The following is a 23210-nucleotide window of genomic DNA, read 5'->3' as shown; positions in this document are numbered from 1 at the left end:
GTCTAACATGTTCAAGCAAAAATTGTGGCAAAATGAAAATTTAAATGCTATTTTTCTTAAATGCATTAACACTCACAGTCAAGACACTTAAGATTGCATTTTCATTCAATGACCCGCAATGAATGTAGTAAAATTCAAAGTGCACATTGAAAATGCATTCCGAGCCAATCACATCTCAGCCCCCTCCCGCCCTGTCAATCACTGCGTGAACAAGGCGGGGCTTACAGAAGGTTTAGAAACTCAAGTGAGAGAAAATTGGCAAGACAGTTGTCCCGTGTACATTTTGATCATTTCGGTTTATGGCTTCAATATTTCATTCGCACTTGTGGGCGGAGCTGAACCGCTGCTTTCATCTGATTGGTCGAATCGCTCCGCCTTCAGCTCGGTCTTTTTATTGTTTCAGGCAGAATAAGAGTCAGTGCGAGTGAAGCACTGTAATGTCTGAAACCACCGCTCACTGTTAATTAGCGTAATATTTGAATCAGATGTAGCTGGGCACATAATTCGTGCTGTCCAGACCTGCAAATTATTTCTAGGTTGTAGTATTGTATGAATATTGTCCCACTGATAAATACAGTGCAAATAGTTCTCTCTCTTTGGATAAAAATGAAGTGGAAATAAAAATCAATAATAGACTGAACAGTTCCATGTCTGTAACATTTACCACTCTCATCTTTTAAGTCATAAGGCACTAGGTATGTGTGTGTGTGACATTAATAAATAATTGTAAAAATTAATATAGTTAGATTTCTAAATAAAAATAGTAAAATTAGCTCTATGCTGCTCAGTGCTCATGCTGCTCAGTGCTCATGCTGCTAAGTGCTCCTGTAGCCTATCCCAGAGCGCCCTCTCGCGGCTGTAGACGGTAATGTTTTCTCTTGGTCCTGAATAAATGCGACTTATACTCCAGTGCGACTTATATATGTTTTTTTCCTCGTTATGACGTATTTTTGGACTGATGCAACTTATACCGAAAAATACATTTAACATTATTATTATTATTTATTATGAGAGTAATTGATACAGGCTAGAACTAAAATGTTTCACCCAATTCAGCTCAGATCTTCAGACTCGTCCGACTCGTGTTGCTTGTATAACTGGCCAGACTTACCTTCCCAAAAAATCCTATTTAATTTTATTTCATAAATTTAACTATATTTATTTCCACTTCACTGTTATCCAAAGAGAGAGAACTATTTGCACTGTATTTATCAGTGGGACAATATTCATACAATAATTTAACGGGGTCTCTTGCAGGTCTCAGCAGCACAAGTTATGTGCCCAGCTATATCTGATTCAAATATTACGCTAATTAACAGTGATCGGTGGTTTCAGACATTACAGTGCTTCACTGACACTGACTCTTATTCTGCCTGAAACAATAAAAAGACCAAGCTGAAAGCGGAGCGATTCGACCAATCAGATGAAAGCAGCGGTTCAGCTCCGCCCACAAGTGCGAATGAAATATTGAAGCCATAAACCGAAATGATCAAAACGTACACGCCACGGGCCAACTGTCTTGTCCATTTTCTCTCACTTGAGTCTCTTGACCTTCTGTAAGCCCCGCCTTGTTCACGCAGTGATTGACAGGGCGGGAGGGGGCTGAGAGGTGATTGGCTCGGAATGCATTTTCAATGTGCACTTTGAATTTTACTACATTCATTGCGGGTCATTAAATGAAAATGCAATCGTAAGTGTCTTGACTGTGAGTGTTAATGCATTTAAGAAAAATAGCATTTAAATTATCATTTTGCCACAGTTTTTGCTTGAACGTGTTAGACATATCTAATTATTTCCGTAATACATTTTCATTTTAATTTTGCAACTTATAAAGCATTAAAATTAATATTCATTTTACATATTAAAACTGGTGTAGGAAATGGCAAATGAAAATTATATAATTTAATTTTCAGTTTCATTTTGCACCAAACGTTGCATAAATGTATTGGAAAATGTAAATGTAAATACAGAAATGCATTGACATTTTACATATTGCATTGTCATTTTGCATATTACATCCCAAATTGAATAATGCTACCCATATGCTTCCATAGATTCATTAATGACATAATTTTCATTTTTCAGTAAACTAACTCTTTAAGGTGTTTCAGATCTCGGTTTCTTCTACGGCTCTGCTAATAAAGATGTATCATCAGAATTATGAAGATTGTTGACCTCCAGTCTTCACACTTATGTCAGAATCTTCTAGACATTAATTCCTCATGATCACTTCAGCATAAAGAGATTACAAATTACTAGAAACTACCTTACAACCAACTTATCATAATAAATATAATCATCTACTCTAAAATAATTAATATATTAAATCAATTAAAAAGTATTTTTTTCAGAATCAGTTGAATTTATATATGCCTATTTTTTGATAAAATTATTGATGACACAAGTAACTAATAATAGGCTATTTTAATTGTAGTAATTGTTGTTAATTGTTGCATGTTATGTGTATTAGAGCAGCAGACCTTCTTTGGCTCTAATACTGATGTAACTGCGAAAGGAAAGGACCGTGAATCTATATCCATTTCATATCATGGCATATTCATAACCTCAGGGCAGGCAGTCATAATTCTGAAGGAGAGAAAATCGTTCTCCGAGGCGCTTGTTCATCCTCGCTCTCCAGCTGGGGGCGCTGCAGCGGCGTGATCAGCGGGGAGTGACTGAGTGTGTGTCTGCCGGCGGGGGGGAGATCTCAGACGGGCACTAGTAGGGTGTGGACGGTGGTAGAGTGTCGGTCCGGACTGTCCCTGTCATCACCGTTAATCCACTCCAGCTAAAAGCGGTCATATACACAGGTAATGATAGTTATGATCGATTGAGTGTGAGAGAAGCATTAATCGAGTGTTGATCGTGTAACAGTTAGTTCAGTGGCAGTGGGAGTAACGTTATATGACTGCTAGCAGCATTAGCGAACTAGCTCACAACACTAAAAAAAATATTGTTGTATAGCCATGAATAAAGCCTGGTGTGAAAAAATAATTTCATTGTGCTTGATTAAGCAAATTATAATTCAAACTGCATGTTTTCTTTCTTTTAGTTCACCTGCAGTTCGGTCTTTAGTCACTCTTTGACTGCAGTGTCTGTTAGCTGCGCGGCTAATGTGTCACTCTTACTGAGAGAACACACATGACGTTACATGTCTGTCTGCTGCAAATACCTTTCTGTGTTTCTGAACACCTACTCTATCTATCTATCTATCTATCTATCTATCTATCTATCTATCTATCTATCTATCTATCTATCTATCTATCTATATTCTATCTATCTATCTATCTTGACCTGCCTGTCTTGCTTTCTGTCAGTTTTCTTGAACAAACACTCGTCTGATTCTGTTTGTACATAACGTACGTCTATGGTTATATTTAAACACATCTATCTTTCTGCTCTTCTGTCTATCGATCTATCTCTTGACCTGCCTGTCTTGCTTTCTATAGGTGGTCTTGTAAAAATATTCATCTCTTTCTCTTTGAACATACATGTATATTTAAACATATATCTATCTATGTATCTCTCTATCTATCTATCTATTTGAACATATTTATCTCTCTTTCGAAACATACCTTTTTAACTGTTTGCCTGTTTCAATCTGTCCACGTGCATACCTGTCTGTCTCTCGTTTTGTGCATTTCTTTCTGCCTCTCGTTTTGTGCATTTCTTTCTGCATATTTTGCTGTTTGTCTGTCCAATCTGTCCAACATCTACCTGTCGTCTGTTAAAAAAAACTGTCTAGTTCTTTTCCTCTTTCTCTTGAGTGTTAACTATCATGTTTACCTCCGAGTGTCTTAGTGATTGAATGCATATGTAACTGAATCGATATCACCCTGCTTTTGTCTCTCTAATCTAATTTATCTGTCATTTTCTCTAAGCGAACACATTTGTTTCCCTTTCTAACTGTATTTGGTCTGTTTTTGTACAAAATCACTCAACAAAGTATACAGAATGCATAACAGTTCACATGTATTTAAGATTTTTCGTTTTGTTTTTAACACAGCCCTTTATTTAATTCTCTATTAAAACAGACAAGTCATTTTTCATAAGTACGACAGGTCTTTGCAAAGACCTCTTAACTAATGTATGAGTTGGAGTGATTTCAGAGTATTAAAGCAACACAGGAAGGGAGAAATATGTGTGTTATAACAGGCAGAGGCTTGTATGATTACACATGCATTCATCACCATTCATCAGCATTTTTAATGAACAAATATGTGAACCCATTGCTTAAACCTGTGAGGTGAATTAAAGGAATAGCTCATCCAAAAATGACAACTCCCACAACTCTGAGCATCATGTCATTGAACTTTTCGTTTCTGGTCAACTGTTCCTTGAAACTGTTTGTTATTTTAAATTTCAGTCTTTGTTCCCTGGTGACTTGAACTGTGAGTGTTTTTTGTGCAAGCAGTTCTCAAAACAGCTCATCTGAGCTTCCTTCTGCTCGTCTCTTTGCAGTGCGGCACAGACACCAGACACTTGCCCTGTGGCGGAGAAGAGACTGTCCCATCGCACCCTTCCCGTGGCTGGCTGTTCTGTTAGACCCTCGCCTGTTGTCTTTAGGGTACAGCAGCATCAGACGCCTGTCCCAGGACGCTCCTGGCAGGGGACGAAAGATTCGGGTAGCGTGAGAGGAGAGAGGGTGCAGAGATGGATGACATCTTCACTCAGTGCCGTGAAGGCAACGCGGTAGCTGTCCGCCTCTGGCTGGACAACACAGAGAACGACCTAAACCAGGGGTGAGTGTGTTTTGGAGTGTTTAAATGAGTCATGATATGAATTCAGACAGAGCTGTAATTAGCTAGATTGCCGTGTGGTTGTAGAGACTACTTTTTTGTGGTTTTGTACAGGCTTGGTGTAGCAGTTCTCTTATTTTCTCATTCGAAGATGTCAGCTGTCAGTAGGGGCCACGCCCCCCAAAAACATTGAGAGATTCAAAATGTATTATTGTGGAGAAACTGCCCTGTTTGTGAGGATCTTCTGTCAGGTCTTATGTCTTTGTTCACCCCTCACTTTTATCTGTCTTCTGATCCCTGGGCACAGTGGAGCAGTGAAAGATGATGAGGGTAGATTTTATCACCTTTTATCTGTGTTGTGGATTTCATTTGTTTATTTGGCTTGTCATGGCATACACAGCTTTTCAGATGGTTTTGAGGCATTAATAATATTTAGTATTAAATTATTATTCTTGTATAATTCTACAGTTCTACTAGTTAATGTTTTTGGTAAAAAAAAAAAAAAAAGTTATTTTACCCAAAGAAAACATGCCCACATATTGCTAATATGTAAGTGAAATGCTAAGTGTATTTCTTAATTAAAATGACTTTAAATAGGATGCTAATGTGTTCAATTCAATGATTGCATTATTGTTGCATCAGATATGTAAATTAATTGGATATGTGGCTACCATATCAGTTTTCAGCCAATATTAGAGATTTTATATTTGTATTATTTTTTATCAGTATTTTCGATAATGGATATTTGTGTGTGCATGCCAAATTCCCCTATTTTCTTACTAATCTTACACTCATTTAAAGTTTTTTATTTTTTTAAAGCACTAATAATTTAATAAAAGCAAATGCACTCTTAAATTGAACCATTAGCAAATCTCAGTGTCAATATAAATTTTTCATACTGTACATTATAATAAGATGCCTAAATTCACTTTTTAAAACATTTAGTTTTTTGTTTTGTTTTATATGAATATTTAAAATTGAGTTTAGCTTTTAAAATAAAACCCAATACTTTAGATTCTACTTTTTAAGACAAAATAGTATAGAAATGATAAATATTATAGAATTTTCCTTTTGGCTTCCATATTTTGCAGCCCTTCTGTGAAATTGAATGTTGTTAGACTAGGTTGTAAGGAATAAGACCTGAAATATCCCAGCTGTTTCTTACAAACTAAACAGAAAACATTCCACACATTGAAGACCAGAGTTCTAGTTCTAGCCCTATATGGTGTAAAGCCCTCTTCAAATACCTCCACCTCTGCCAAGCTCCCTCTCACAAACAGCCTCGGCCCGCCTTTCTACACTAATACATCCCAGAACAGCTGGGAAGCACAAAAGAGAAGAAAACGTCCAGGTAGATCTCCAAGAGCTTGTAAGGAATCTGATCTGGACCCGTTCTCTTGCTGTCAGCCACAAGATTTATGAGCAGAAAGCAACGGGTCTGAGATGAATGGTTGAGTACAGAATCAGCAGATTGCAGGCAGCGGCCAGCTTAGATAAAGTGTTGAAGCATCTGATGTAGATCACTATCAAGGCATTTCCTGTGCTCTACACATGGCTGAAGTTGTGACTTTGAAATTATGTGACAAAGGAAATGTTGGTCTTACAAGAGAAACTGCCAGTAAGAGGAGGGGAAACCGCCAACTCAACTAGCACAAAACCTCAAATTCAAACAATACCCTTCATTTTTATTTATGTTAGCATCCCCTACTCTAAACAACAGTTGACCCTCTACAGATCTGCCATTCAAGCCAGTGTGAGATGGAGTCCATGTCTAATTAGTGACTCAGAAGAGGGGGAGAAGAGAACAGTCTGGGCTAAAACGAAATGGTTGGGCTGAATAGTTTCCATACGATGAGATCACCAACCAAAGCATGCTGACTTGAGCCATACCAGTCCTCTGTGTGTCACTTCTCTCTCTCTCTCTCCCTCCCCGCTTAACCGTCTCAAAGTGTTTTTCCTTTTCCAGAAATAGAAAAACTCTAGCTAAGGGATTCGCCTTTCACTATTGCCTATTGAGGAATGCCTAATAAAATGATTTGGATGCTTTGAAAGTGGCTGTTTGATTGAGTTCTTCTGAAGGGCCATGAGGAGTTTCAGCATGGCTTGAGATGTCACGACCTTGTGTGTTTGTAGGAGGAGACAGGAAATAGCAGACATACTTGGGCGTTGTTTATGCTTCACATTACAGCATGTCAGTCTGTAAACTGGACTTGTCCTTTCTTATATTTTATCTCCTTATCTCTAAGTGTATAATATTTTAAAATCAAAAATTTAAATTCTGTCATTATTCACAGACTTTCAAGTTGTTCCAAACCTGTATGAGTTTCAGTCAGCAACTGTTTGGTTACCAACATTCTTCATAACATCTATTCAATAAATTCATACAGATTTAAAACAACATGGGGCTAAGTAAATTATGATGAAATTTTCATTTTGGGGTGAACTATGTTTTTAATGCATAAGTGATTTTTTTAAATTTATTTATTATTATTATGCAATGTGTCATTAAAACAAAAAACTTTACCACCAAAATAAGCTTCCTGTTCCACTGAAGGGAAATGTTAAGCAATATCAAAAAAGCTGTTAAGACATTTAGCAAGGTTTTAGCAAACTGACATTTCATCACCACTAACAAAGACAGCACTATTATGATAATAAAACCACAAGAAATGTCTTTAGAAGAAAAATGTTGGAAAAGTTTATAAAAATCTCTCCACACAGCGCATGTTTCTTTCATGTTGGTAAATCTTTAATATTCAAAATGCAAATATTTTTGAAAAATTACATTTATTGATATATTGACATACCTTCAACTTTAAGTTAATAATACAACATACTATATTAAATTCAAATGAAACATAGAACATATTGTTCAGTGGAACAGGAAGGTCATTTCAAAGGAGAAGTTATTACAACAGATAATAATTGATTGAAATGGTTAAAGAACTTTATTGTTAAAAGTAAAAGTGTTCAAAGACTTTCCATGTGCAGTTCTGTACTCTTGCAAGTTAACATTTTATTGGATGTTGCTTGTGTGCAGTGTATAATACTGTGCTTTATCTCATCAGGCCATCCTTAAAAATATATTGGTTTGCAGTAACAGTAAAAAATAAAATAAAAAAAGGGTCAGTAGGTCGGTCTATATATATATATATATATAATTTTTTAAAAAAAATTTTCAAGTGTCAATGTAACGATTACGTAGGTATGAATTTAAACAAATTAGCATATCGTGACGTCACTGACTGGGTCTTCAACCCGTGCCTTTTGGTGCATAATTGCAAAACAAATTTTGATGCAGGCTATATAGACCACAAACAAATTTAAATCTTTGTAAAAAAACATGTTTATTGCATTAATTTCACGTGAGAAGAAAAACAATGAGGTACTGTAATACATTTTCACTTGTATCCACCGCTAGGTGTCGATGCAACCTACAAATGAGAGACCGTTTAATTTGCTTCCTTGGGTTGTCACTTTTGTGAAAAAAAATCTGTTTGATTTGAGAGACAAGTGTTCATTGAATCGATTGTAAAATCGATTTTGCAAGTCTAAATACGTTTTATGCGGCAAATAACACCAAATATAGCTAAATCCACGGACAACAGGCAGGACGCATGTAAAGATTCAATATATTGGTAAAGACCAATATTTCTGATGATTTATTGGCATGAAGTTTCGTGCACAATGACAAACAGGAGTTTAAAAAAATAAGCAGAGTGGACTACCATAATCCAAAACATTTACTGCATGTTCAACATGGCTGTGTTTACGATTAGAAATTTCAACAACAACATAAAAAAATCGCATTGGCGATTCTAGCCCGAATCTGTATCTGTATGCATGAGACTATCTGAATACTGGCAGAATTTACATTTCTGTTGCAAAAAGAGAAACATAGTGCAGAAGTATTATTTGCTGTTATGCGTGTGTGTCCGAAGCTGCAGTTGCTGTGTGACGGGTGTTCCAAATAAAATAAAAAAAACTGGATGCCCTCCAAGAGAAGGTCGTTAAAATCAGTTTCCTATTTTCAATTTCAAAACTTGTGTTGGTTGGTCCAATCGATTCGTGCAATAGATTTTCGAACATAAAGTGACAGCCAACACTTTCACGGTTACAATAGATGGGAGAAGGGATGGGAAAAGATCTGGGCACAGTTTCTCCAGAACTTCGTGCCAGGTTAAAGTGTCGAGCTGTTTTAATGAATTTTTTTTCGATGTATAATGGTGCCCGAACCCTTATGACTTTAAACAGTGACCACAAACATTTTGTTTACTGCAGCCGCAGCCAACATCACCAATCGCAAACCGTTGACTCTGACATAGTGATGGGAAGTTTGGATCATTTTACCGACTCGTTCAGCAAAATTAACTAATCTTTTATCTAGTCATTTAGTTCATTTGGTTCATTTTAGCAAAATGTAATTAAAATGTTATGTGTTATTTCCACAACACATTTAGTACTTACGCAAACGTTGATCACACTACAAACAATACAAAACTTAAATGCTATAAGATACAGAAAAGATGAATTCATTGTTTACCTGGGTCTTCAGTCTGTGATTAGCTTACCTCACCTCTTGTCTGACAAGTCTTTGGGTTCAAGTCATTCCTTAATCACGTGACAGCAACATACGATAAACCATTCAGTCCGAGCCGGAAAGAGAATTGATTAGTTCATCTCATGAGTCTTTCGGGTCGAATCGTTCCTTAATCACGTGACAGACCCATACGGTATTTCTGACATTTCTGTCACTGTGTTTTTGTTACTGTTTCTTCAGGATCTGTGGTGTGTTATTATTTTACTAGGCTATATAATAATATAACAATACAAGCCTACAATACAAAGTATTTATAGCCTAGTTTGTTAATTTTTATATTTCTATATTTCTATATATATATATATATATATATATATATATATATATATATATATATATATATATATATATATATTATTTTTTTTTTTTTTTTTAAGATGAATGTAACTAATCTCTATATTTGTTAAATTGTAGATTATGTTAGATTATATAGGCCAAAGGGGTTTTCAGGGAATTTGGACAATAATTAAAACTCTAAAGACTCTGTTTAATAAGAATAAGGGATGAATTATGAAATATCTGTACTGTATTTATAGTTAACGATGACACATTCACAAATTGAGTTGAGTAGAAGATGAAGATGATAAAAGAACCGGTTCACGTAAAAGAACCGAACATCCCATCACTACTCTGACAGTGAATGAGAGTATGAGATGAAGCGAATGCACAGGGCATAGTATGACATCCATTAACAAATACATACAGATGGTTGGTCTGGGAACGCCCCCGGGAACGCGATGTGTGATGTGAATTTAGCCCTTGGGGGAAAACAATGCCTTGGCGCTAATTTAAATACACGGGACAATCATGCCGAAGAGTTGCTGTGTCATTTCTGTACCGCCAAAAAACTAGCAAATTATGAATTGAAGTTCTACATCCTTCCTAATAAACATACAAAACAGGAAAGGAGGGCAAAATGGCTACAAGCAATAAGTTGTGAAGATGTTCAAGGGAAGTTATGGAATCCCAAGACTAAGCATGTGTATGTGTGCAGTCGGCATTTCACCACAGGCAGGCTACGTTTACATTGTGTTCATTATTAACGTTATCAAAACTGTGTAAGGTTGTTTCAGAAACTGGCATGCATATATAATTAGCTTTATCATTCTACCTTAAGCAAAACTATGTAGCCTAGTGTCGAACCTTAACTCGCATGAAAACGTGTCTGCTAAGAGGTGTAGTCTACGTGATACGTGTCACGGAATTTGCCTATTTTTGAATGAATAGATCAAAAGTAGGGCTGTACAATGAATCAAATATCGATATGGACTAGTGTAAATGAATGTTAAAGTTAAAAGAGACTACAAGTGCGCAATATGTGCATTTTTGAAATTCGAATACACACGATGTTCGCTGTGTTTTCCCCCATGCCGACTCCGCCCTCACCACACCCCCAACTATGACTAGATGCTGACTGTATGTATAGTGCAAACATAGATGACGTCACAGGTTTTTTTAAAAGAAAGAACGTGGCCTTCGTTAAGCCTTAGGCCTAGGCTATTTATATATTTACGGTACTTACTAAAATATAATTCATATTATTTTATTGCTTTTGTATTAGTTGTTTGAAGAGTAAAAAAAAATTGGTCGGTCTTAAAGCAAATTTACAACTGGCAAGTCGGTCGGACTAAAAGCAAAAAAAATAAAAATTGACAGGGTCGGTCGGGTTACGGCTAACAAGAATATTTTTAAGGATGGCCTAAGTTGTTTTGCATATTGAATATCCATATCAGCACCCACATTTTGAATTTGTGATTCTCTAGTAATGAATGTCATTTAAGTTGACTAAGTCTGCTCGCAGATTGTGACTCAAAGAGGAACTGACACATTTTGTGGCTGTTTTTCATTCTTGATGTCTGGCCAGAACTCCGAGCAGCTAATGATAGAAGAACAGAAGCCTGAATCAAACAAAATTACAGCTGTGTTTGTCTCGGTGGTTTTAAAACAGACACTGAAACTACTGAAACTCAGGCCAATCAGAAGCATTTACAGTGTTTAGAGTGAGTTATTTACTACTAAAATACTTCCTGTATTTTAACTTCTTGCTTTTAGCTGCACATTCTAAAAATAGAACACTCGTACATCCTTTTTGATCTCTGGTTTAAATCAGAAGGTACCAACAATATTATTTGATCCTTTCCAACTACATTTCCTGTCACATATACGTCAGTCTGGCCCACTTCACTCCCCTGTTAGATGTGTTTTTAGACTGTGGCGCTTCACTGATGTGCGGTTTATATTCTAATTCAGTATGAGCTTTCACTCAACCAGATTGTTGCTGAAAGGTAGAAACCTGAACTAAGATGTGGTGTTGTACTTTTAAATCATCGCCGAATGCAACCCCAGAGCGCTTTTTGGTCAGAGCAAGCTCTTTTAATAAGTGAGCTTTTGACTGTTTGATCGTATAACCTCAGGCTCAAAGACGTAATCTTTCAGCTGTGACTCTGTTTACATAGTCTGTCTTTGTACATTTATAAGTATGTTGGCGTAAACATTCCTTTCTGTGTGTGTGCGCTGTGTCTCTGTGTGTGTGTGTGCTGGTTTACAGCGTGTGCTTCACGTCCTTACAAGGACAAGAGAAAGAAACTAACTGGATCTGAATTGTCCGGAGCACTCTCTCACTCACACAGGCGAAGGGTGGGAGCCGCTAGCGGTGGAAGAGAGAGCGTGGAATATTATTTCCTGTGTTTCCCGCTCTGGTTTCCGCAGTCCACCCCTCTGCTGCTTACTTTGTGTGTCGGAGCACTGTTGAGTGATGTAATAAGAGTTACCACAGATAGCTCTCCTTTCTTCATTGTCCTGCTTTCCTTTTCATTTTTTCCCCACTTGCATATTTGCTTTTTTTCTTGTTAATTTCCTATTGTCTTGCACTCTTTTAGCTTCCTTTCTTCCCAACATTTCTCCAGTTTTTCTGGGTTTCTACTTTATGCTATTCCTTCTTTCTTTCTTTGTTTCTCATGTACTTTCTTTTCTTTCCTTTTTTCTGTTCATCTTTCTTTCTTGCTCGCTTGCTTTCCCACTTATTTTTTCCCCCATATTTTCTCTGACCTTTTAGCTTATACTTCTAGCTTACCTTCTAACTATCTTCTTGTCTTTCCCAGTTTCTTCATACTATAACTTTATTCTTTCATTCTTTACTTACTGTTTCCTTGTTCTTTCCTGCAATCTTCCTTTTTCCTGTTTCTCCCTGTTCCAGCTTTCTTTCTTTCTTCTTTCTGTACATGCTTAATGATTTCCTTTCCACTTCGTTCCATCCATTTTCCTTTTCTACACTTTCTTTCCCTTCCTTTTCGCTCTCTTCCTTTTTCAGTGTTTTCCCTATTCCTTTTAAGATTATTTTACAACTTTATTCCTGTCTTTTTAATTTGTCCTTTTGTTATTTTTCTTTCCACCTTTCTTTCCTGCTTAAATTTTTTCTTACTAGCTGTGTTTCTTCCACATTTTTTTCCCACTTTCTTCATTTTTTAATTTTTTCCCCCTTTTCCTTTCTAGTTTCCTGTATTTCCTGGTTTCTTCCTTTTATATTTGTTTTCTTTGCTGCTTTCCTTCCTAATTTGTTCATCACTCTCATTGCCTTGCTTGCATTCTTTTGTTTTTCCCCATCTTCCTTCCTTGCAATGTGAAGTTTAGTAAAAAATAAAGAACATTCCGGAATTTCCATTGGGAGGCTCAGGACTCATTGTTTAATTTTTCATATTTTTGGGAAGGGGGATGACTTCCTGTTTATTTGTCTTAATATTTGGTTTGTTGTTTTTGTCTTTAACCCCTTCAGTTGTGACCAAGCCACCATTTGACCGTGTGTGTGTGTGTGTGGGTGGGTGGGTGGTTCTGGTCTGTTCTGGCAGGACCTTGTGAGTAGTTTCAGCAGCTAGCCTAAGTTTAGCCACACCACTGGCCTTATTATTTACCCATAGACTTCCTACTTTACTGCACACACCCAGCCCTTCAACAAACACTTCATTATTGAAGACAAAAGCTTACAAGTAATTGCTTTGGGGATGAGCATGAGCACCAGCTGCAGACATTACCTTCGTTTATTTATAACACTCTCAGCAGTTGCGTTCAGTGGTTTAATAGTAAAACCCCCATGTGGTTCATTCACATGTGCTCTCAGTAGCAGCACTAATGCACAGGCTCTGATCTGATCTCACTGTTGTTATTCTAACTTTCTCAGATCTCAGATCTCCGACTAAAACTGTGGGGGGTAGAGGAGGTATACATAATCTGGAGGAAAGGACCAGTTAACGGCTGTTTATATTTAACTGGCTGGAGACAGACAGCTGAGAGCGGGATCACTAGCCTGACTAGAGATAGTTTACCGCCAACCACTGCGTCAAAAAATTTGCCTTGATTTAAAGAGACAGTCCAACAAAAAAAAAACCCTAGCTCCTGTCATGGGGGCTTGAATTTTGGCACAGGATAGCTGGGATTGTAATGCGGGAAATTCTTGCGACAGATGATGGAATGTATCATTTGCACATGCTTTTGAGTTTTACAATTGTAAACATTCAAGTGCTCAATTCAGTACTTGCATTCTCTTGTGACTGTGAGACCCTTTCTGTGAGCCGCCTCGCACCCAAAGCGCGCGCAAATAAAGACGCATCTGAGAGTGTGTGCCTTATTGCACGTAAACGGCCAAATACATACAAAAATATGTATGTAAGAGCCACCTAAAAGGGGAATTCAGGCGTTGGTCATTATTTCTAAGTATGCACTATAAAAATATTCATGCCTAAATTTAGTATTTAATACAGTTGAATTGCGTATGAAATTTCCATCTTGTTTGAAGCCAGTCTATTTTTTTTAACTAAGTATGTATGTGATAATTATGACTGTCTTTAAATATGCTGGCGTGTGTTTGTTTCTTGCAGGGATGATCATGGGTTCAGTCCGTTGCACTGGGCGTGCCGTGAGGGTCGTTCGGGGGTCGTGGACATGCTTATCATGAGAGGGGCGCGCATCAATGTGATGAACCGCGGTGACGACACACCTCTGCACCTGGCTGCGAGTCACGGCCACCGTGACATTCTGGCCAAGGTGTGAACAGATCATAGCGGATAAACGCTCACAAACACACACAACTGCACCTGAACAACCACAGTGACCACAACGGTCACAGAAAGGTGTAAACAAACACACAGCTGCAAACAGCAGTTATAAATACTAACACACACAAACTCTCAAGAAGGAGTAAGGAACTGACAATGTCTATTTTATACCTTTTAATAAAAAAAAAAAAAAAAAAGTTTTTGAATGGATGATTTTGTGTTTGCTCTTTTGGATACTAATTAATGTTGTGATTTGTGTTTTCTAGCTGATCCAGTGTAAAGCAGATACCAATGCGGCAAACGAGCATGGCAACACCCCTCTCCATTATGCCTGCTTCTGGGCCCATGGCCTGGTGGCAGAGGTTAGTTTGAAGCGCCCTCTGCTGGGAACATGAGAAACTCTGGATTGTGTGAATGCTGTTTTCCATGCAGTTAATGATATAATGAATGGGGACTAGAGCTTCCAAACACCATAACATTATCATAAAAGTGGTTCACATGGTACTCGTGCAGTACATTATCCTAAAGTCTTCTGAATCTATATGAGAGTGTTCTGTGGGGAAAATACAGAAATTGATTTTCTCTCTTCTGTGCAGCAGATATATTTTACCAAATGCCTTGACTGTAAACAAAAGATTGAATTTTGGTCTGTTTGTCATATAAATCTTTAGCAAATTTTCAGAAGACTTGGAATATAGCACAAGTCTTTTGAATCACTTCCGTGTCATTTTCATTTACATAATTTTTCAAGTTCCGTTGTTCCATTTTTTTTTTTTTACTTTTTTTTTTTTATTGCATAGGTAACTGTTGTCATAGTAAACTAAGAATAAAACTATTCAAATTGCTGAAATCACAAAATAAAATACACATATTAGATTAAAAAATCGTGCAAAGTCAAATTTTTTCTTATTGGATAAAAAGTTTATCCAACTCAGTTATGCACAGATGTTTTTAATGTACATTTTTAGGATTTATGCATATCTCTGTATTTCCATCCAGTGTTTTTTTTTAAGCGATTTTCCAAAATGTGCATAAAAATAGGCGGATAGAAATACAGAGATGCGCATAAATCCAAAAAATTTTATTCACACTGAATATGTTATTGTTCATATTCTCTCCAGGATCTGGTCAATAATGGTGCTCTGGTGAGCATCTCCAACAAGTATGGAGAAACTCCACTGGACAAGGCCAAACCACAGCTTGCTGCAAATCTGAAAGGTAAACTCTCTACTTTAATAATGTTGCAAATGTGACGTCAGCAGAAGATTTGTTGGAAAGTCTGTTTGCTAACATTGTGAAGCCTCAAAGGTCTGTTTCTGTTATGTGTTCCATCAGCCCTAATAATTCTGTTTTGTTTATGAATCAGAGCTGGCGGAGAAACAGGGACAAAGCCTGACCAAAGTTCCTTTCAAGGACAATTTCTGGAAGGGAACTACTCGAACGCGCCCACGTAAGGACCCTCAGAACATCTGATTCTCATTTACATTTATAATGTAGATGCTTTGGCGAACAAGCATTTCATTGTCATTCAGCGTAACTGTAGATTGATATGAATTATCCAGAACTGAGGTTTGATTGTTGTATATTTTCCCATGATGCCTTCAGGTAATGGCACACTAAACAAACAAGCTGGAATAGATTATAAACAGCTCTCCATGCTGACCAAGATCAACGAGAACCACTCTGGAGAGGTGAGCTCATTTACCAAACCACAATAGCTACCCATGTCTCAGAGTGTTTACGGAAGCACTGATGTCTCTGCTCTCTCTCTGACAGCTGTGGAAAGGCCGCTGGCAGGGCACAGAGATTGTGGTCAAGATGCTTCATGTGCGGGATTGGACTACAAGAAAGAGCCGTGACTTTAATGAGGAGTACCCTAAACTAAGGTGATGAACCTCCAGTCCAGTGTGCCCAGAATACACAGATTAAAGGGACCGTTTGCTAAAAAATAAATGCAGTTATCATGTATTTACCTCACATCGTTCCAAATCAGGGTTATTATTAGTTAAATAGTTTTATTTAGTTCATTTATTTACCAGGGAACATGCATTTTCACAGCTTTTTTATAAACACTATCTAATGTTTTTAACGTGGTTATAGTTTTTTTGGGACTAGTGTTGTCACGGTACTAAAATTTCAGTATTCAGTATCGATACCAGTAAAAATCCATGGTTCTTGGTACCAATTTCAGTACCAAAGCAAAACACAAAAATATGCTAATTAAAAAAAAAAAAAACTTTTTATCACTAAAAATAAAACCAATGCCATTCTTTATACTTATTTACAATTGTGTTTAAAGTTTTTCTACAACTGATATAATTATAAAAAACAGTAAACAAGTTTCACCCAAATTTAATTTGTCTTTTAATTTATGAAATTTAAACACATGGACACATGGAAGAAATATTGTGTGATTTATTTCTTTAAAAAATAAAGTTTTATAATTTTTTTCAACCATAGTAGCAGTATCACATACATTCTACTAAATAACAGTAATATTTCTAGCACAATACCTTTATTTAAAAATGAACTTTTATTTTGACGGGCTACCGTGAATACCTTTAAATTGACACTGGTTTTACTCAAATGAAACCGTAAAATACTTGTGAAGTGACTCAGAACAGTTCTGCTGATGTTGTTTATGTATTTATGTCCTCATTGAGACAGCAGATGATGTAGTAAACAAACCCGCACGTCTCTGCCATTCATTCATTCACACAGAGACGCGCAGAACACACAGGAATCTTATTTCAACAAACTTTTCAGCTAACATCTACAGATACCAATCCATATGGAGATTTGATTTGATTAACTTTGACAAATTCCGTGACTGTCCATATTAAAATGTAAGTTTCATTTTCATGTTTCCGCATTTTCTGCTTCGCGGAAATCATAGTGCTCTATGCGTCAAGAACCGGGCTGACCAGGTACTCGGTAACACCAGTACTTAAAGAGACCTGGTACCATGACATTTTCTTTTTTTTAGCACCGACATGATACCGAAGTACCGGGTCTTTTGACAACACTATTTGGGACAGATCTGTAGTGTGATAAATGTGGGAGAATTATTGTATGCATAAAGTGCACAGGTATAGGTAATTGGTACCTAATATTCCTGAAGATTATCAAACTTTTTCCATAATCATAAATATAAAAAAAAAAAAAACGACAATATTTATAACGCTCATCAACTCTCTTAATCGAAAAATACATTCCCACAGTTTTACTCACATTAAGAGTAAGGCGAGAGTGACAAAGCCAATCTGAAGCTTTGTTTAGTGCAGCAGTAAGTTTGATGGCAGCTTGTTCTTTTGTCTTAGCATAAGTATAAACAACTGTATCATTTTCATACATCTGAAGCTGGACCTCTGGACAAACTGAGGGCAGATCATTAATATATAGACTAAACAAAATTGGTCCAAGAATCAACCCTTGTGGGACTACAATATTAGTATTACTGTCAAGAAATGGTGAGCATGCATCAATAATTCATCTATATTGTTACATTCTTCTAAAACTTATAAAAATCACTAAAGTTAACTTAAATATAAAGATGAAAATTAATTCAAAATAGTAATAAAAACGATAATAGTAGTTTTGTTTAATTACACTGATACTAAAATAACACTGTTCCAAATCTGTATGGGTAACTATCTTCTGTGGAACAAAAGGAGCAATTTTAAGAGAGATCTAGTCACACATGAACGGACACTTTCAAGCTTCAAAAAGGACATAAAAGCATCATAAAATAAATCCATATGACTTGAGCTATATTCAGTCTTCTGAAGTCATATGATATATTTGTGTGACAATACACAATTTTAGTCACCATTGACTGAAAATCCTCTGCAACCGGATCATTCAGTTTTTTTTATCTGTAAAAACATCTCCATCGTGTTAGTGGTCTGTTCTGTCGGTTCATGTGTCTCTTCCCACCTTGGTATTTCCCCTTTTGTAGAATCTTCTCCCACCCAAACGTGTTGCCCATGTTGGGGGCGTGTCAGTCTCCACCCGCCCCTCATCCAATCATAATTACACACTGGATGCCCTATGGCTCCCTCTACAATGTGCTTCACGAGGGAACCAGTGAGTAATACACACACGTTACTGTCTCACACAGACCATTTGGTGTTTGTCTACTTCATTTGAATGTTATTATATGTTTAATAAAATTAGAAATACGCTTAATTGCTCCTTAAATTTGGGAAATGACATAAATGAGGATGCCTTTTATTCTTAAATTTGAGTTAAACCCAGTCAATCCTTCACCTGTATCTTTATCATTCTCTTGTCCATCTAGATTTTGTTGTGGATCAGACGCAAGCGGTGAAGTTTGCTTTGGATATAGCGTGTGGAATGGCTTTCCTGCACACACTGGAGCCAATGATCCCTCGGCATTATCTCAACAGCAAGAGCGTCATGGTGAGGAACCTAAAGCAGACATTTCCTGTTAATCTTAAATTCTACAACTTTGGGTTTTTCCAGAGTGTCTATTCCTGTTTTACAAGAGAACATTAAGATGTGTAGTTACAAGCTGAGCTCTAGATTCATTTCCACAGAATTTAGATACTCAGGGTTAACTGGTGGATGTGAAATACACTCTCAGTGTTTGTTTATTTGCTGTCATGGTATGGCGAACTGATTCAGTGAAAATGCACTCCATAAATGTAGTCTCATTAGATAGACCACTGTGAACAGGAACTGTTATAAATAGTCTCAGTTCTCTTTGAAGTTTCTGTGCATCCCACCACAAGTTCAGAGTTTCACATTGTGCAGTAATGCAGTGAAAATACATTTTTTGGTAGTGGATTTCTCAGTGCTTTTATCAAAGATTTTGGAGTAAGAAACATGAATGGTCTGTAATGGCCTTATGGAATGTCAGTAGATATCAGTTTATAGCAAAATAGTAAAGCCAAGCCTCAACAAAACAACTTCTCAAACTACTAATAGCTATACTGGTCACATTACACACAATCAGCTGTCTGTTTCATGCTCACACATCCTTATGAATCTGTTCTCATTGATTCATTGACATCAGATTGATGAAGACATGACGGCCAGGATAAGCATGGCAGATGTTAAGTTCTCCTTTCAGTGTCCCGGTAGGATGTACTCTCCCGCATGGGTGGCACCTGAAGGTACTGTTCCTTTCCTTCATTCACTGAGTTCTTCATTTCAAACTTCTCAAGATGATTTTATTGTTTCCACTTTATTTGTCTAAGATATGGTCACTTTAGTGAAATTTATACAAATGCAAGAAGGTTTCCATGTCTATTATCAGTAGTGTAGCAGTGCAGGAAACCTGCATGACCAGTGTGAACCCATTGTGAAATCTGCATTTTATGCCAAATTCACAGTTGCGTGAATTCCTTTTGAAATGACTGGATTTTACCTAGAGAAATTTGCAGAAAATTGGTAGATGTGACCATACCTTAAATAGGACATTTTGATTCACTGATGTCTTATCTCTTCTCAGCCCTGCAGAAGAAGCCAGAGGAGATTAACCGGCGCTCTGCAGACATGTGGAGTTTTGCAGTGTTGCTCTGGGAGCTTGTCACCAGAGAGGTGCCCTTCGCTGACCTATCAAACATGGAAATTGGCATGAAGGTGAGATGATTCAATGACTTAGGAAAGCAAGAGCTGAACCCAAAAAGAAACAATAATTTAGGGGTGCTTGTGGTAAAAATGCCGCCAAATGCAATATATGGTGAAAAAATTGCCTCTGCACAGTTAAACTAAAAATAATACAACTATTGCCATTCTTGTGAGTGCGCTGAACTCACATGAACTTGCAAGTACCTCATTGAGCACTGCAGCCAGAGGGAACATTCTTTGCATGTAATGAATTCTTTTAACCAACATCACTTATAATCATAACAATATTAAAAGCAATAATTGACAATTTTTGGTATTATATTTCAGCCTCTCACTGCTGTTCTGATTGACTGAGTGATTGATTGGTTGGTTAAAATATTTGACAAAGGTTAATATGCACCAGGAAATCACTTTAAGGGGACAAATTCTGACCTTTAAAGTTATGGTTCACCAAAAATTCAAATTTCCTGAAAACGTATTAACCCTCGACCCTTCCAAGATGTAGATGAGTTTGTTTCTTTATTGGAACAGACTTGGAGAAATTTAGCATTATATCACTTGCTCACAAGTGGATCCTCATCAGTGAATGGGTGCCGTCAGAATAAGAGACCAAACAGCTGATAAAAACATCACACTTATCCTCCAGTCCATCACTTAATGACTTCTGAAGTGAAAAGCTCCATGTTTGTAAGAAACAAAATCATCACCGAGACGTTTTTCACTTCAAATGTGTCAATAATATTGTTTTTTCCAGTGAAAAAGTTGTCTCGCCTGAATCAGGAGAGAATTAGATCAGACCCTATCTAGAAGTGAAAACAAACATTTCTAAACAAAGGTCAACAAATGTGTGCATTTTGACGTGTTATAACAACAATGGGTGGACTATTTTTAATGGAAAAAGCTTTTTTTTATTGTTTATGGACTATTTTGAAAATAAATTACAAAGAAATTATTTATTATTATTTATTTTTTTAAAACATGGAGGTTTTCAGTTTGTAAGACATGAACTGATGGACTGGATTTATGTGGATTACTTGTAGATTGACATTTTTATCAGCTGTTTGGTCTCTCATTCTGACGGCACCCATTCTCTGCAGGGGATCCATTAGTGAGCAAATTATGTAATGCAAAATTTCTCCAAATTTAATCAGATAAAGAAACATACTAATTCCTTGGGAAAAAAATCATTTCTGACACTGGTTATTCCTTCTCTCTTCATTAGGTGGCACTAGAGGGACTACGGCCCACCATCCCGCCGGGCATTTCCCCCCACATCTGCAAGCTAATGAAAATCTGCATGAACGAGGATCCTGCCAAGAGGCCCAAATTCGACATGATCGTGCCCATCCTAGAGAAGATGCAAGACAAATGAAACAGCCCTGCTGGACAACCCCGCAAACACTGGTTTCACAGTATTGCCTTAAAATTCACCACTCACCAAAGTGCTCTATGCCACTGTAGCCCTTTGCTAAAGAAAAAAGAAAAAAAAAACGCTTTGTGGAAGTGCTGTTGAACATTTTTAAAAGCCACCTTCTCACTATCGCCAATATATTTACATGCAATCATTGATTAATGACATGTGTTTGTGCATGTATGTCCATCAGTCCCTTTCGTGTTCTCTGGAGTGTTCACAGTACAACACTTCTTTTAAAACCTCTTTTCTACAGCCATTAAACAGGAAGTGGTGGTGGCAACGGTCATTGGATGCAGTGAATGTACAGTAAAATCAGTTTTCATCTAACCACACATTTCATGCATCTTTTTGCTCACTTCATTTCACACTATTAAAACAACATCATAGATGATTACATCAAAACAATTAGCAAATATCAATGATACAATGATACAATAGCTAATGCCAATTTTATGCCTAAGTAACCAAAATATGAAGTACCCATAATATCATGATTGTACTGTCCCTCTCATAGCAGGGAGATGCATATTATAAAAACCTGTTATGTTAAATTAAGGTACCATATGTTCAAAAGAAGAGCCACATCACATCAAATGTGAGAACTCTTTTGCCATATGCATCATGGGTTATGTCTTTTATCCTTGCATCAGAAAACTACATATTTTTCCTTGATCAGTACAAATGCATGATTGCGTCCTCTGTTATGTAATTAACACTCCAACTATATTCTGATTTGCATTGTACATGTTAAGCATGTTATGTCCAAGAGATCTGAGAGATTTTTATACTGTATACATATATAAGTGTTTTTGTTTTGTTTTTTTCGCGGGCAATACATTAGGCAGCCCATGAGTGCCTTTATTTTTTTGCTTTTCTAAACACTACGTCTATTTACTTCCTCGTTATGCTTTCACTGTCCCTCTTTTCAGCCAGCCATTATGTAATAGGAAAGCAAGAGGTGAAAACAAGCATACTTGACATGCGTAAATATATTCTCTTTTTTTTATTATTTCAGTGTTACTTTTTACATTTTGAAAAGCAAACCGCGATGATAATGAAAAACCGACTGATTATCTAACTTATGCTCAATGTTTTCTATCCCTGTGAAGTTTTTAATGAAACTTTATGTGGCTTTTCTTTGTTCTTTATTTTTGGAGATTTGGGCTGTTTATATTTTATTCATTAATAACTAGTTTACTAAAGGAAAATAAGAACAAATAAAATGTTTTGGCCTTGCTAAATGCTTCAATCTGTGTTCATTTATCAGTCAGAAAATAAATTATTGGGTTGTTGACGAATTAATATCAAGCAGTGAAAATGTGCTGCAATGTGATGTGCTACAGGATAAATAAAAATATTTTTAAAACATATTTCCAAATGTTGTATAATTATTCAAACTATATAAAATAGCAAACTAATATATATAAAAAATCATAAAACATTCAGATTTGATTAAAAAAAAAAAAAAAAAGATTATTGAGACCAAAGACTTCCGGTGAGATTTACCCAAAACATCTCATGTTTAACCATTATAGAGACAGAGTCTGTGGCAAATTTCAGAAGATCTGGTCGAGGTGAGGCGCTCTCTGTGGGTTTATAAGCGCAGAATGGCCGCTGACGACGTCCTGGAGCTCACATCTCCGAAAACATCAAAGCAAATTTTCAAATAGATGCTATCTTTATGAACAAACTGCATATTTATATTCTATTCTATTTGCTCTAATTTATTATACAAAATAATAAAAAACGCTATGCGTAACAAGCTAGACCTACTGTTGCTCTCTGATTGCTTTTACTCGGTTGTTAGTTACTTT

General features: G+C 36.6%; 1 protein-coding gene across 1 annotated transcript; it reads left to right on the top strand.

The window, feature by feature from the left end:
• The first annotated feature begins 2643 nt into the window (after nucleotides 1-2643).
• LOC127966624 (integrin-linked protein kinase) lies at nucleotides 2644-22766 on the top strand. Its single transcript, XM_052567748.1, has 13 exons — nucleotides 2644-2810; nucleotides 4462-4742; nucleotides 14211-14376; nucleotides 14654-14749; nucleotides 15509-15605; nucleotides 15754-15837; nucleotides 15993-16078; nucleotides 16164-16273; nucleotides 18346-18473; nucleotides 18688-18809; nucleotides 19426-19525; nucleotides 19864-19994; nucleotides 21205-22766. The coding sequence occupies exons 2-13, from the start codon at nucleotides 4654-4656 to the stop codon at nucleotides 21352-21354; spliced, it is 1359 nt and encodes a 452-aa protein (XP_052423708.1). The 5' UTR covers nucleotides 2644-2810; nucleotides 4462-4653; the 3' UTR covers nucleotides 21355-22766.
• Nucleotides 22767-23210: the final 444 nt, after the last annotated feature.

This window comes from Carassius gibelio, chromosome B10, assembly GCF_023724105.1.
Source record: "Carassius gibelio isolate Cgi1373 ecotype wild population from Czech Republic chromosome B10, carGib1.2-hapl.c, whole genome shotgun sequence".
Taxonomy (NCBI): Eukaryota; Metazoa; Chordata; class Actinopteri; order Cypriniformes; family Cyprinidae; genus Carassius; species Carassius gibelio.
The sequence above is the reverse complement of the archived record's forward strand: the minus strand, read 5'-3'. Positions and strand labels throughout refer to the sequence as shown.

Bases quoted from the DNA above. Each gene is read 5' to 3' on its own strand.
- LOC127966624 (XM_052567748.1), top strand. From the start codon at position 4,654: ATGGATGACATCTTCACTCAGTGCCGTGAAGGCAACGCGGTAGCTGTC. The intron at 4,743-14,210 runs GTGAGTGTGTTT...TGTTTCTTGCAG, and splicing joins GAGAACGACCTAAACCAGGG to GGATGATCATGGGTTCAGTC. The intron at 19,526-19,863 runs GTACTGTTCCTT...ATCTCTTCTCAG, and splicing joins CGCATGGGTGGCACCTGAAG to CCCTGCAGAAGAAGCCAGAG.